Here is a 16586-nt window from a genome sequence, read left to right as displayed (position 1 = left end):
GAAACCAAGCTGTTCAGAGGAGTGAATGATTAGCATCAAAACACAGCGTAGCTTCATGACTTCAGAAAAACCCCAATGGGCATCCTCCTATTTTGTAATAGGTGCCAGTTTGAGGAAGTATAAATTTTCCTCTGAATGCCAGAGAATGAGTGCATTGTTTGAACAAGCCTTTCATCTAAAGCATTTATGAAATACAGCAGTAATAAAAGTGTTTGCTTTTGTAATACCTCCAAGAGTTTGTTTTAACATGTCTTGAGAAGTAACTGTCATTTAGAACAAAGCACTCTGAACAGCTCTTATTAGCAGATTAAAAATAATAACAGTCTTCTTAAAATATGGCCAAATGAAGTCTCAACCTTCAGAACTTTGTTACGGGAATTCCTCTGTCGTACACAGAATCACTTACCATATATGAAGGAAATATTAAAACCCGCTTATGTTTGCCACATGGCCACTGGGGATCATCTAAAAGATTTGGGTCGTATTCAACAAAGTCTCCCAGGTCGCTACCTATAAAACAACAGTTTAGATGTAGAATTTTGAAAGGAATTCATTGCATCAAGACATCTCTGAACTTAACAGAAGTGGCAAATGAGTTCACAGATAACGCACAATATTACTTCCATGCAAGATTTTTTAAAGAGATGAAAAATTGTTTTAAGTCTTGACAACTCTAAATATTTCTATATTAATTTGCCAAGACACAGAGGACCTAGAGCTTACGAATTACCTGCTAAATGTGAATTTAGGGCTTAGAGAACCGCAGAATTATATAAGGCTCCACAATGACTTTTATTCCCGGCAACAAGTTTTCATCTGTTCAAGCAGATGTTTTGATTTGTTTAATTTATCATGCCAAAATATTTTAAGCATATAGTGCTTTGGCTTATGTTTTGTGTCCAGTTTTGTAAACACAGCCCTTTCCAGCCTAACAAAGGTCACAAGTGGAATTTACACCTTCAGCTTATGACTACTGTGTTGCCACTGTAAATTTTCCATAGCAAAGGAAGGTAAGGACAAGCCTGATGCAGGAGGAACAAACAATGCTGATGACAGGAGGAGGCATGCTGGGTGCCATTGGAGCTGTCAATACCACCAGCGTGCTTGTTTATTTAACTTCTATCCTCCACAAGCAAGCTTTCTAAGCAGATATGGAATAAGCTGCGCTTCACCCACAACAGAAGACTGTATTTATTTCATTTAAGTTAATGGGGGGACTAAAACACGTCAGTCCTTTGCAATAACTGCCTACCATCAGGGTACTAAAAACAGCTACTTGAGAAGTTACCTGCATCAATGCTCCCCTGGGTGCTGTTAGCTCTTCCCAAAGAAAGGCTACGATGGCTTGCATTGCGAAATTGGGAGAAAGATGAGGTGGAGTCTATTGTGTTCCTCCGAGTTCCCAGAGCATTGGTGGGATATAGGAACTGTGTATAAGAAACCGTCTAAAAAACAAAATGTCAGAATGGACAGACAGTTACTTCCAGCCCAGACTGGATGCAGTGGGATGCTTTTGGTGCACTCCAACTTAAAGCAAGAGAAGCCAAATTAATGGAAGACTTCTGGATTTAGTAGTTAGGCACAGATGAATATAGACCAGCCACCTACATTTGCTCCAGTGCAGCCAGTTTATTCATGATTCAAAAATACTCTTGTGATGGCATTAATTCTTCAGCAAAACAAACACACACACACACACACACACACACACACATGCTCCAATACACTGGATTTAGAAAATCCTACTCAAGGGTCAGATTTAAAAATATATCAGTTTGGTCAGGTTTTTTCTAGTGGGCCTTCTCTGTAGCACATTTCAGCAGCTTCTTTACTGAACTAGCATCATCTATATGGGTCCCTCAGCACACAGCTGCCAGAGGCAAATCACTTAAACACTGCTAAACAGAAGCACTTTCTCTGCTATTTTTCTTTCTCAGGACTTTGTCTGGCAGAGTCTTATTGATGTAATAAGTGAGCTCCAGTCCACAGCAATCATTGTGGGAGATCATTTACTACCCCCCCAACGTGTACTAAGTGTGAATGAGTAACTTGTGACAAAATTATTTTTAGAGTGCACTGATTCTCTGCTTGTATCCCTGGCCAAGAAAAAGCTATGCCTTGCTTCTTGTTGGCTCATTTTCCAACGATAACATTGCATTGAAGAAAAAAAAATGAGTTTGAGACTCTAGACTGGTTTACGAGGAGGTCAGAACACATATCAAATAAAACATGTGGCATGTGAGCTTTCGTTATTTATAAGCAGACAGATTGTCCTCAGGAATTTACAGCCTGTGGTCTGGCCTGACACCTGGTTAGGTGAGCACAACACGTGTAGCAGCATTGACCCAGGGCCTTTAAATACATAGATGACAGCAGACTGAGTAAAACTGGACTGCAGAAAGTAAATCACACTTTCAGGAAGAAATGTTTTCTTCTATGATTAAAACTGTCTCTCCTCTATATATTTATTTAAAATCAATCAGTTCCCTAAAGATTCTTATTTGCTTATTCTATTCAAGTGAATGAGCTTCTGGATTGTGAGAGACTCATCAGCCTTGTGCCACTGTCTTCCTGCTCTCTGGAAAAACACTGAGCAAAATGTTATTAAATACAATTGAAAGCAAATAGAATTACAGGTACAACTCTCACCAGAAATTATTCTCAAGGTCCTGACAATCACTGCAGAGATACCTCCTGCTAGAGCAAGGGGAAGGCTGTATAATTCAGTAATGCTTTACACACTCAGACATTGCCAGAGGCAAATTTCTTCAAGGATACAGAGTTGTCTGTGTTGACAGCTTGGTCAGTCCTCATGAGTTTCTGCTAAGCCTATTTACAGTTGCACATTCTGTGCTTTAACCACTCTGTTACGCTGCATGTTGTATTTGTGCTTGTTATTAGTTAAGCCATTTTTACCCCTTATAACATCAAATCTAAGGGAGTAGGAACTGAAGCATCCCCACCTTCCCATCTGCTCCGAGCTCCACACCTTCAAGACCAATTATCTCTTTCAGACACACTCCAGCAGAATGGCACTGGCGTCCACCATCCAGCTTCATATCCCTGGGAAGCAGAAAGAAGAGCAGAAACAGCTCTTAATACACACGCTGTGCTCACCTCCCACCACCAAATGCTGAAACAAGATGCAGCATTAATCCAGACATGCCAAAGCAAAGCACAGACCAGACAACTTTTCCTATGGGAAGCACTTTTGCTGTCGAAAACACCTTCTAGAGAAAAGCCCTGCTTTGTTCACGGTTGCAGCTCAAAGCCCCGCCTGTGGTGCAGAGCAACGTTCCCCGTTGCTGGACCTCTGACAGGACCTGGCACTGGGAAGGAACTGGAAGTCATACACACTTCAGGTGAGACAACAATCCAGCCTGAACACTTGACTGCCATATATCCAGCAGGCAGATATTCCCAGAGCACATACCCACATTCCCCTATGTGAAACAGAGATCATTTCCTGTGGAAGATTCCAGGAAGGATTCCTGCTCTTTCGAGAACACAGGAGAGTGGCCAAAGCCCAGTGACCCTTCTGCTAGAGGCTGACAGGAGAAAGCCAGTTTTCCATGACCCTGGCATGGAAACTCAGGGATCTACTTTAGAAGGACTGACCCACCTGGCATCTCCCATTTGGAGATAAATGAGATGCCTGAGACAAGCAGGCTGTATCTCATGCTTTAGCATCATGATGAAAATGTGAGCAGAGGTGAAAAAGACTAGGAGCAAATCTGTGCTTCACAAATGACAGCTGAAGGAAACTCCATAATATTTATCTTGCAATATTTTCCTGGCTGGTTGCTGCTGGGGTCCAAGTGTGTGCTCAAAACTCCGTGTGGGAGAGATGCTGACGTGGAGGCCAGGAGAAGCCCTGCAGGCTCTTCACCCAGTCACAGGCTGGGCTATCTCCTGCTGTAACATACAATACACCCTGTTTCCAACCTATCACACATTTTATTTCTCTGAAATGTGGCCATCCTGAGCCCCCAGTAAGTTATGTACCTCACTGCTGGAAAAATCCAACACATCTATCTTCTGGAAAATATAGTTCAGTGATAAAGGAAAAGACTGTATCAAGTTTCTAATCCCGACAAAGTCCTCTTAGTTTCTTGATTGGAGTTCACTTAGCACAGTGTCATATTATCATTCTTGTTTCCTGATATCATGTTACTGAGGGGTTGGACTAATAATTATGTAAAAATAGCTCTCTGTCACAAGCATGGTATTAGCCTCTCTGCTCCTGTGCAGAAAGTGCTTCAGGAAACTATTTCTCACAGAGATAAATGCCAAATTGTAACTATTTCAGCAGTTATCTATGAAACAAACATACAACCTGAGGAAACCCCTGAACCCCAAAATGAAAACAAATATCTGAACTACCTGAAATCAGAACAGTGTAGTTTCTTTCCATTCAAGACCTTACAGATACAGAGCAAGAAATTATGCTGTTACAACTCTGAAAACATGTCATGGAGTAATTTTTCCATGTAATTAAGAGACATGGATAGATAACTCTGCCACTCATCAAATGGAAATCCATCACCCTTTGAAGAGTCAGCACAGCAGCTTTAAAAAATAAAAAGCAGCTCTGAGGACTGGAAAGAAATCAGTGCTTTTGAAGCATGGAGCAGGGTCAGCTGGCAAGTGCGAGCACACACACGAATGATTCCTGGACATTAGCTGAAGATCGGTGGACACTATTGCCTCCAGTGCCCGTCTTTCTGATGTTTCTAAAGAGGATTCTCCTTTCAGGACCCTGTGAACAACACTGCAGTAATTCTCCCTGTTTTGCAAAAGCTACTTGGGGTGTTCCCCTTCTCCACATATGCTCCATATTTCTAGAAAGTATATGACTGCTTGTGCTGTAAAATGGAGTAATAAAGTGTTACTGTTTGGAGAGAAGTCTGTCCATAAAACAGAGAATTAAACTCCCTCTCTTGAGGAAAATCAGTACTAAACAATGTGCAGTTTCTTTTGAGCATATAAATGGAAAGGCTCATCCTGGCTTATACACATCTTCCTCTCTCTTGTAAAAGATCTTGGTTAACACCTCATAAGGAATTCCTAAGCAACTTTACTGTATCCTTCTTGAATTCCCTATCAGTACGATCAACAGCAAGCTAGTAAAATTTTTTGCATGACAAGCCTTTATTTTTTTCCCTCACTTCTATTAAAGACAAAGAGCTCAAGAAGGTCTTGGCAAAGCTCTTACTGGGAGAGCAAGCCCAAAGGCTGCCAGCCCAGTGCTGGGGGGAGCCCCAGCACAGCTGCTTCCCCCACACAGCCCCAGCATCCCAAGAACAACTAGGAAAGATCTGGAGGATGCTTTCCCTTAGTCCTCTCCACATGGGTGAGTCGTGCCTGGGGAAGGACGGGGAACCTAAGGACAGTTGTTTGGGTACAGCCACTGCACTGGTGTGGCCATCCACTGCCACCAGGTTTGTTAGGACATGTCCTTACACAGAGTCAAAGGGTCCCATGAAGCAGGAGCATATGGAGGACAGGTACTTCATAGAGAAAACAAATCAAGCTTTCACTGTGTTTTAAGTTATTTAAATTACCGATGGGACTGAGGAACTGCACAAACCACTATCCAGTAGTAAATGGTGCTTAGAAAATGCAGAGAAGGAACAACAGTCCTTGCCAAAGAGACATTTAAGTAAAGAAAACTTCCCTCCTCCTCTTCCTCAGTTTTGATTTTCCTGCTTTATTTCCAAAAGTGCTTTTTAGGAAAATTCAAGGAATTCAAGCAGACACCCAAATCCAAAAATAAACCATGGGAACTTAATTTTACTACCTTCACTTTATTTGAGCAGGGAAAGCTTGAGAAAATGATCAGGGATAACATTTCCTTAGGAGGCAAAAAACTAGATCTCAGTTTTTGACAAAGTTTGGGGAGTTACCCTGATTTACATCAATGTCAAGCTCTAGATACTCTGTTCATGAATACCATTTCTGGAAGACTGAGCAGTGTTAGAAACTACATTCAAAACTAAACATATTGTCTGTTATCCATGAGTGCAGAATGTTGAGGAATACATGAAGTACAAGTAGCTGGGCTCACAAGCTGAGACTGAGATGCAGATTGAAATGCAGAGCTCCAGGCAGGAGCCTGAGAAGAGAGGCCATGAACTGCCAGCCTTTGGGACAACACAGGGCATCATGGTGGGTGACACCAGCCAGGTGAATGGACACCGGGAAACGCAGGAGAGCTGGGAATTGCAGCCTTTTGGGTAACAAAGGCGATGAAAACCAGTGAGCCAGCAAGGTGGATGGACACAAGAGGGGGGCAGGAGCCAAAGACTCAGGAGGAAAAGGAGACTTCTGGAGACTGTGAGGGTATAAACAGCCAGGGGTTCCTTGGCTGGGGATCCTCCTCAGTGGCACCAGCTCTGGCTGTTCCTGTGTTACCGCACCATGAATAAACGGCTTTATGGAACAAGATGGAACGAGACATCTGGGACTTTGCCATGGGAAACCTGGGGTCGAACTGGTGAGGAAACCTGGTCTGAATTGTGTGTGTCAGGAGTAAAGTGGGGACCCACTGGGTCACTGGAGCCACCCACCATGAGCAGTTTCAATCCCAGCAGTGAAAGTCTCTGACACTGAAGTGTGACCAGCAGTCTCCTGAGTAGTCAGACTGGGTAGTTTCCTTAGCAAGAAAATAAATTAAAGTTTCTCCATCTAACAGAGTTCACAGATTTTCTAGGAACCATACCAGGTGACATGGGATCCCAGATTTGTTGTCAGATGGTTTATTGAGCAGATAGATAAGGATCAAAAGAAGCAATGTCATCATGTCTTTTATTAGCCAGGCCAGGATTAAGATGCTGTTACCTTTGGAAGTATAACACTTCTTTAATGAACCAAATGTTATGCTTCGATGAGATCTACAAAGTCCCATGCAACACTCCTGCTGGGCACTTGCTCTTTAAATGACAGTAACAGTTGAGCACTCTAACCTGTGAATAATTTAGGAGTCTATGAAATATTAAACAGACTTCTAGATACATGAAAAAGCCTTCTGCTTATTGCAAAAAGGAAACTGATAATTGTTGTTTAGAGATGTCAGCCTTCTGTGCCCCTATTTTATGCTTAGCTATTCCCCCCACACTGCTAAGATTTATTCTAAAAGCAAAAGAGGTTCATGAGACATCAAGAAAAGATGCCATCCTCATCCGTCAGTGTAAATAATTTCTACTTATCATCTGTTTATAGAGACAAGGACAATGAGAGCTCTGGAAGAGATGCACTGCCAGTCAGACCAGCAGCAGATCTCCCACTGCCTGAAACTGCCAGCTATAATTGATCAAGAGCTTTCAGATCCTAATGCCATTAGTGTTGCCAGAACAACTCCAGCTGCAATTTACAGGGAGAAGGAGCAAAAAAACTCCTGGAAAGATGGCTCTAATGGTCCTTTTTCTCTCTCCAAAGATATTTAGCTGTCAGCACGCTAGCTCTTTTCCTGATGTTTTGCCCAACACAGAGTAAAAGTTCAAAATTTAAACTTACTAGCTTTTGGAGATTCATTGGTCAATTTCAATCTAAGGGAACAGGACAACTCACAAGAATGAGCAATAGGGGCTCTATAAAATTCATACATGAGATTATGAGTTTTGAAATGTCCTACTGTGAGGAAAAAAACTTTAGATTTATGTGTCTTTCTGTAAAGCTAATATTCGCTTGGTTTCATTTTTTGTTCACTTTGTGAGAAGCAGGGAAAATGGGCAATGGTAAAGAAATGCAGGGATATTTCAGTTTCCCTGTCACAGGCTAAAAACAGATAGCTGTTCTTCCCCAGGCCTACGGAATGATACATGCTCAGGAAAAGCACTCAAGATTGATGACTTAATCTAAACTGCCTTGCATACAAAATCTGTTGGGAAGAACAGCAAGGAACTCGGTAACAAATCTGAAGGATGCAACAGAGTATCCTGCTTTGCTGTCTGCTTATTGCTGCTATCCATATGGCAGTTTAGATGCTCTCATTTCTCCTGTAAATATTGCCCTGTTTTCCACACTCACTAACCTGCCAAATAACTGATGGCAGCAAGACAACCACACAAGTCCTTCTTTTCGCCTCATTTTGCATATGGCTTTCTTACCCAGTTTAAACACTAAATATGAACAAAGATTGCAGAGTTTAGGAAAAGAAGGCTGTTGGGAATGCCAGGTCTGTGGCATTGATAATTGATAATTTTGGTTAAATACTATTTGGGGCAATGGTATTGAAAACCTCTTGCTCCTGGCATCATTGAACATATTGTCCTGGCCAGCATCTAGTTAAATCTGAAGTTAAATTCAGCAGCGACTTATCTTTAGAAACTGGATGAAGCCAGTTAGTAGCACTTCTGAGAAGGACACAAATTCTTCACTTCAGAAGAATGGTCTGTTTCCTGGGCTTCAATCCATTTGATTACTCATACTGCATTATTTCCTTTAGCTGGAGGCAAGTTTTGTCAGATGAGTACCTGTATTTTTGTCAAGGCAGCAATATTCAGCAGCTATGCCTGCTGCAGATAGATTTCTAACCTGAATTCAGTGTCACAAAGAAGAAAAGATGAGGTGAACTGGCCATATTTATAAGGATGTGCACTATCTGATGCTCTGAGTTCTCTGTCCTGTAGCTCATCACCTCCAGCCCCTGCTGTCAGTCAGCCACTGCGAGCCCAGGTCTGAGTGCTCTTTTAAGACTAATCAGGCTGCAGTGCTGCATTTGTGTCATAGTGCCAGCTTTCCTCCTCCCCCAGGTCCTCCAGATTCATCTTCTGGACAGGACTTCACAGGAACTTGGAAGCTCTTAAAAGAGTGCTTACAACATCACAAAAAATATAATCAGAATAGGTACACTATTTCAATCTGTGGATGCTTTTGCCATTGATAAGAACAAGCCTAAAAAGTGCCTCTTCCAAAGCACATTTTTAAATCATGAAGCATAATGATGTGTGCCAAGGATGAAAAACAAACCACACATCAGAACTGTAAACCCAACTAACTGCAATACCTTTTCTTTTTGGGGTGAAAAACAACACGGTACCTTCTTCCTCCTTTTTAACACCTCTAACTGTGACAAACAAACATTGCCATTGTCCTTTTTTGAAATTGCTTAGGCTATACTAATGAGGACTGGATTGTTCTCACTTGGCTGCAAGCATATGCAGACCATTTCTGTAGGGCAACACGTCCTGCTGGCCACATGGAGCAACTTCAACAACTGTGAGCACTGCCACAGTTGTACCATCTCCTTGGAAGCTGATGGAGAAGTGGTGCCTAGAGAAGCTTCAAGAACAGGCAAGCAATGGAGAATTGTCTCCCTTCTCCCCTGCCCAGGCTATCTGCTTTTTTCCAGAGAAGGGAGAGTTGAACCTGCTTCTTTCTCCATCCTGGCTGGGGCCATATGGTGGGTCCAGAGAGTGCCCTTGCACACACCACACTGGGAGAAACCTTCAGGAATGTTCCCAGAGAGCCTGGCTGTAACAGCTCCTCTTTAGGGACTCGAGTGTCCGGAGCATGAGCTGCCTAATGGCTAAAAGGATAATATCTGCTGTGTCTGATCCCCGTCTCCTGTCTCAAAGGGCTGAAATCCAATTCACCTCAAACCATCTGGAACCCATCTCCAAACAAATAATTCCTTCAAGTCTTATTTAATCCATCTGCAAATGGCTTCACTCTTTGGTTTGCCATGACACAAATCCCCTTTGAGGGCCCAGAGCAGGTCAGCATGTGTCAGGGTGGAACGCCTGTGCCTGAGGGTGGCTGTGGGAGGACAGCTACCTGCTGCTGACCTGAGGCATCTTCCCCTGTCCTGGAAGTGGAACAGTATCAAGGCTCAAGTCTGTTTGCTGTGAGCTTCCACAGTGACAACCAGCCTCTGACAGAGGAGGTGTGTGCCACAGCAGCTCAGGGGATGCACAAGGTGCACCTCTGCTAAAAATGGGAGGTCAACACATCCAATTTTCTGCCCATCTACAGAACCAGATGGGGATTAATGCTTATCTGTGGCAAGGAAGTTATGAAATGGATACCGAGGCAGTTTCAACACCGTCCACAAAGTGGATCTTACATATTTTGGAATATTATATTTAAAGAAGAAAGAGGAACCCTTTATCCATTAAGGCTTCCAATGCATTGAAAAACGAGAGGCAACTGCACAACCCAAACGTGCAGTACTAGCACTTGCCTCTAACCTGTGCACCACACAATGACTCTGTATGTCATAAAGCCAAACATTCAGGCCATCTTTCTCTTTGTCTGTTAAACTAAGAACAGAGGCAATAACACTTTTACAAGTGCTTTCAAATCACTACATCACTCCCCTTAGCTACCACTCAACCCTGCCTAGGGTCTGATGACTTCAGGCTGTAACATCAAGAGGTACTGTAGGGCAAGGAATGCCAGCGGCCAAGATGCTCAGCACCTCCTTCAGCTCCTGACTTGCAGTGAAGCTTTCCTTACTTTGCCTTCACCTGGCTATATCTTGCTCTGCTGGTCTAGATAGAGGAAGAAAAGTAAGCATTTAGGAAACTTATTCCAGGGGCACCTCAAACTTCATTCCCTCATGTACATCTACGGCTCTCTCCCCATACTTCCAATTTGTACTGGTACAGCCACTTAAAAATCACACTTTAGGTTTTTGGGGAGGGTTGTTGCTGTTGTAGTTTGACCTCTGCATGGAGGGCAGGCATTTGAAGACCACAGTCTAGAGTACACGTCTCGCACCTCACTGCTGAGGGGTGATGCTGCCCCATCCACACAGGACAGGTACATAGAGTTGTGACTTCAGAAAGTGCCTTTTACCATGTTTTTATAATGGATCTGCTCCTGCAGACTGTATCTAGCAGCACTGGTAGAGCACAGCTCTTCTGCACTGCCTTGAGTACAACATGGGCTGGCAGCCTCCACAAAACAGCTGTGCCTGGAGATTTCCTCACTGGCCACTCACAGTGCCCGTGAGTTGGAGCAGAGCTGGAGAGGCAGCAGCAGCTCCACTATGGGCTCCTCTCACAGGCAACACTTCCTCCTGCCTGCTCATCCATCCTACTCTCCCACTGCTGCCGCGGCTCTCTTCAGTTCAGATATGTCCATGGCTCCCTGCAAGGACCTGTTTCTTTTCATTACGTGTTCAGTGATATTTGCAGAACACAAACCAGCTGGGACATCTTACCTGGGGACAGACATCAGCAATCCAGGGATTCAGAGAAAGCAAAGCTAAAAGATGCTGTAATTACAGTACTTCATAAGAGTATCCAGTGTCTCTCCCCCCTCCTACTTCACATCCAAAATGTGCAAGTAAGCAAGCACTGTGCAGCCTGAACAGAGTGGTACAGTTTATGCTATACTGCCTCATCTGTTCCTTGCACCAGCTGTTCCTGGAAGGAGGTGCCACTGAATTGTTTCTCTCTTCCTCTGATGCTCTGGAAGAAAGACAGAGGGCATTTTTTTAAATCTTGGCTTTTTAGCCAAAGGAACAGGGTTGGATTGTTGTGTACTGGCACTTGCTACCTTCTCATCCCATGCTCTTCTTGCTGTGCAAGCACAGTACAAGACATGACATGCTGAAATAATATTTAGTTTTGCAGCTGGGCTCGTTACTGCTGTAATTTAGAAGGTATAACCAGTCATCAGAATTTCAAAATGTGTTCAATTTTCAATAAAGAGGCAATTTCCACAGGATGATGACCATAAAAGAATGACAGTGTACTCAAGAACAAAGAACAAATCTGCCAGTCTGTCAAGAATTTGCCTGATGTGTCATCACAGTTTAATTAAGGGAAAAAATTTACTGTAAGAGTGAGCAGACAGAGTCAACCTTCTGACAAAGGTGCCTCCTTTCCTTTGTGCATTAAAAATAATCTCCCTTTGTTTTGAATTACTGGTGCACAAGGAGATTGTGACAAATCACTCTCCAGAACTAAATAGATGGCTGGAAAGTATGAGCCAAATTTGTCTTTTATACAGTGGAAAGATTTGACTGTAGATGATTTGTGGATCTTTCAAACTCCCCTCAGTGTATCAACAGACTATTTCCCATGCATTTTGTGCTCTGCAGTCACTGAGTCAACCACAAGGACTTCTCAGGTCTCTGGCAAATGAGCCTGGTGGCCATGCTATTCCCCCTGTCCCAGGGTCACAGGGCTGCTGCCACCAGCACTGCTGATCCCAGCCTTGCACTGCACCCAGCTGCCATCAGAGCCTGCCAGGCCACGTCCTCCAGCCAAATCCAGTTTCTTCCACTTCTGTTGTTTCAGTGGAAGAGCTAAAAGCTTTCTCAGTCTCTGGAGAGCTACTTCATTCCAAAGGAACTATTCTATCAGAGTTGCAGCGTCTCAGCACGTCAGGGGATGCGAGGCAGCTGCACGGACAGCTATGAACCTGTATAAAATCATGGCCAAAATAATGCTTTCACTGACTGAATGATCTGACCAGTTACTAAAAGTAATAAATAAAAAAGTATTCTGTTTAAATCCAAGTATTTCTTTATAGTTCTGGAAATCTAGATACAGTAGCACTATGTTTGTATAGGAGAAAGAGACAGCTAAGATGGCTTATACAACTAAGTCATGCTGTCTAAAGTATTTGTTTTGTCAAAGATGAGTGAAACCAGAAGAAACAATAAAAAAGTGCATTTTTTCAAGAACATTGATTTCATGGGGGCAGTTTTCTCCAGCTTAATAATCAAAGATATCACAACACACATAAATAAAGTGGGGACTGAGAGCTGTAGTTTAATCTGGTAATGGTCCACAAAGCAAATACACCTAAGAGCATTTATCTCTTCTCAGAGCAGACATGTAAAAGCATTAGCCTCCATCATGCTGTGTTCTGTTATCAGGTCTACATGCAGGCCCAGAAAGACTATGCAGTACACGTATGAATATACATACCCGACTTGGGTACAGTCTCGATATGGCAGCACTGAAAATATGCTACAGAAGGATCTTCTGCTGCTGATAAGGACTATTCTAAAATATAAAAGAAAATAAAAGAAATCAAAGACTAAAATTTAAAAATCCCACCACAACAAGCAAAGCAATAGATGTTACCATTGAGGAATTTGCAATCATAAAACTTCCATAATGGATGACTTATCCGTCCTCTTTTACATCTCACAGATATTGTGCTACGGAGTCTTTACAGAAGTGCTGAAGCCTGTGCCACAGCAAAGGAGCAGTGAATGAGTAGTAGAGCCCCATTCCCTCTACAGGCTTTCTAGGAAGACTATCCTGACTATGTGACTTGGAATGCAGGACAGATGCTTTCCTAGTGAAAGAAGTCTACCCACAGAGGCACGGGACCATTCTGTCAACCGACTACAATGGCTGAAACTCAACAGACAACGCCAGCAGCAACCCAGGTGATACACACCAACAAATACCACTGATACACACACATTCTGGCTGCTGGTTGTGACCTTTCTCTGCTAAACCAAAGGACTCCCTTGATTGTCAGCTTCTTGTTCCTGAAATGGGCTTCATCCGTCAATCAGGCTAGGTTTGCTATTATTACATTGAGTTTTCAGATCCTTTCACTGTTTCCAGGCTTCCTCTTTTGAATCTTCTCCAGTTTTTGCCCCATCACACTTCTTGGTCTCCAGGCATCATCCGTGACCTCAGAAGTTGCACATCTTCCAGTCTTACCTTTAAGATCAGCGTCTAGCCATGACACTCTGCCAGTCTCTGTGCTCAATAATCACATTAGCCCTCTTGGTTATGATGTTGCATTGACACTCAGGCATAACTGACCCCTCAGCTCCCATCTGTCTCAGTCAATGGCTGAATCCCTCCTCCTCTAAGCATGGCTTGCCTTTGCTCCTCATAGGCAGTTAGCCAAGATTTGGCTACATGAAATCATACATCATCTGCCTGCAGAGAGCTTATCTCAGAATCCAGGACAGTCTTAGAGCAAATGCCTTGCATTTCTGAGCAGTTTCCAATTCTCTGCAACATCTGCAAAGTCACTGTGTGATACTGTCCTCGTTTCAGCTCAGATAGAGTTCATCTCCTTTAAAGCAAATAGCTTGGAGCAACCTGTCTGTTACACAGCCACATTGCTGCCTTCAGCCATCGGGCTCTGACATATTAAGCAACATCAAAACCACCTTGAAGTCAAGACCCACTTCCCATGAAACAGAGTGGGATGCCAGTAGCTCCATTATTAAAGTTTTGGGAGATGCAGACTTGCAAGAAGCCAAGAGAAGCTTGGTGAAGAAGTAAGATATAAAATGCCAACTTACCACCTTCAGGACACAGAGAATTGTACCATCGTACAACTGACCCTTCCTCCCTCTAAAGCTGGCTAACAGGCTGAACCATGTCAAATTCCTCTAAGACACAATGACAGCAATTTGTGATGTTTTCTGACCTGATTAGTGTTAGAATTTTCTGATATTTTACCTTTCTAAAAATCTCCACTTGTGGTGAAAATGCTAGGACCTACCACTACGTTGGTTTTCAGGGCTATTGCACTTCATTGCTCTGCTCTCCAGCATTGATTTTTCTGACATTGTGTCCCACAGATCTGTATGTAAGGATTTAACCTGAATTTTTCATCCTTTTTCCTGCACTGATCAAAGCTGGACAACAAACCCTAGCAAGCTCTTTTGCTCTTTGCCGTCTGAAAACCAGCACATGCACCTATGAATCGCATACCAGTTACCCTGTTATTAGAACACTGTTTCCTTAAGGGACCAGCTTAGTCATCGTTCTTGGAAAAGGTTTAGCTCCCCAAGAGAGCTGCTGCACGTAATCCTTGGAAAAATGCAGAATGATCAATTTTCCTTCTCCTGGATTACTCCGTTATAGCAATCCTATTTTCTTCCTTAAAATCCTGTTTGAAAGCAAAGAGGGATTTACCCTTTAATGAAGAAAGGTTTCTAATAATAAACACATATACAGCTTTAGGAAGTTCTCCTGCAGCAGATGAGGTACAATTTCATTGTTGTCTGAATGCTGTAACACTCCTTACCTAAGGAAAATCTCAGATCCTTCAAGATGGTCTCGCGGTGCGGCAGTGAGTTACAGAGCAGGGAGGAATGATTTTTCCCATTTGAGAACAGCAATGCACAAGCAAAAAAATCCTGGCATATGATTAATTTTGTGCTTGCCACTGCTTACTGCTGAATGGTTGCTACTCACAACAGCTTGCTTGTTCACTGGAAGCCTTGTTTGCTGATGTATGAAACTTGGCACAGGTTTCGAGGCTGACATCAGAAAGCATCTTTGAATTCGGAAAACCACAGTACCCACTAAGCATATTATCCCCCTCCCTCTGGCTGCTTCTGGAAATACAGCTCCTCCACCAACGCCCTACACCTCCCTAAAAATACCACTCAACTCTTAATACTTAAAAGAAAAACAAACTGGTGCTTCCATGTCCACAAGCAAAGACAACAGTAGGAAGTTACCATAGAACTGTGTGTATCAGAAGGAATCAGACAAGAAAGGAAATAAAAAGCACCAGCCCAGCCTCTATTTTTTTTAGATTTCTTTCCCTTGGGACCCAAGTATTGCCTCTCTTTCCATAAATCAGCAGATCCTCTTTACACAAAGATCTCCCAGGCAGAGCATGAGAGGAGCCCATGGCCTCCACTGCTAGGATGCCACAAAACCTCATCGGCAAAGCTGCCAAGGGAGAGTGATGCAAAACAGCTTTAAGAGCTGGACTGGAAAGGAAGTGGGGAAAGCAGTGGCCAGATACTCACCATGGAGGGATAAAATGGCATTTTATGTATAGGTCTCATGACATGCATGGAAGCAAAAAAATTTCTGAAGGCCTGCAATGGTTTGCTGGGGCAGAAAGTCCAGAAACTTGCCACAAAGTATGCTTTGGAGAAGAAGTTGTGGTGGAAGTCCATTGCTGCTCAAGAAAATCAAATTATTGCTTATGGGAGAAAAGTATTTTCCCGGATTTCAACTCTTCAACAAAGGGCATCTACAATCCTGCACATCTCTGAAGCAGTAATCTCAGAAGCTGTGTGAGAGTGCTTACATCCCTTGATTCAAATTGTGCCACCTAGACATGTTTAAAACCACTTCACAAAAAGGTTTTCATTCTTTAATTCTCACATTTCACTGAAAAGTTGTTGAAATGGTTGCTCTGAACTAATTATTATAGAGCAACCATTATTTTGCAAGAGAATTCTGACAATGTGCAAAAGGCCAGAAAAGCTAATCTTCCAATTTCTTTATGAAGTGTATACTGCAAAAAACCTTAATGAGCACGAAGCTCTCAACAGAATCAGTAATTTTATAGACTGGAAAATAATGTCTGCTTTCCCCAGCATCTGTCTAGGTTTGATTGTGTTGCACCAAAAGGCTGCCATCAGGCAATGCGACATACATCACATATACCATATATACATGTGGAATATTGCAGTCTCTTTTCTCATTCCTGATTGATGATTTTTGACTGCCAGGGCTCTGTTGCCCTGCACACAAAGGTAATACACAAACCATGGATGCTGTCAGGGTAGCAGCCCTCATTTTGGAGTCTCAGAAGTTCAAGGGCAATTAGAAGGTGGCTGACAGTTACCATGAACTGTGAGGGTGCTACCAATCATTAACCTCTTAGTCTGCATGTGTGTG

General features: G+C 42.9%; 1 protein-coding gene across 1 annotated transcript in view; it reads right to left on the bottom strand.

The window, feature by feature from the left end:
• CABLES1 (Cdk5 and Abl enzyme substrate 1) overlaps positions 1-16586 on the bottom strand; it is a 70086-nt gene that overhangs the window by 13437 nt on the left and 40063 nt on the right. The window contains exons 5-8 of the mRNA XM_041477602.1: positions 12888-12965; positions 2964-3063; positions 1289-1445; positions 407-510 (exon numbers count right to left, since the gene is read on the bottom strand). Coding sequence (XP_041333536.1) covers positions 407-510; positions 1289-1445; positions 2964-3063; positions 12888-12965 — 439 coding nt within the window. The remainder of the gene's footprint in view (positions 1-406; positions 511-1288; positions 1446-2963; positions 3064-12887; positions 12966-16586) is intronic.

The sequence above is a fragment of the Pyrgilauda ruficollis genome, unplaced genomic scaffold (assembly GCF_017590135.1).
Source record: "Pyrgilauda ruficollis isolate IOZ18807 unplaced genomic scaffold, ASM1759013v1 scaffold41, whole genome shotgun sequence".
Classification (NCBI taxonomy): domain Eukaryota; kingdom Metazoa; phylum Chordata; class Aves; order Passeriformes; family Passeridae; genus Pyrgilauda; species Pyrgilauda ruficollis.
Note: the sequence above shows the minus strand (reverse complement) of the source record. Positions and strands in the feature narration are given on the sequence as shown.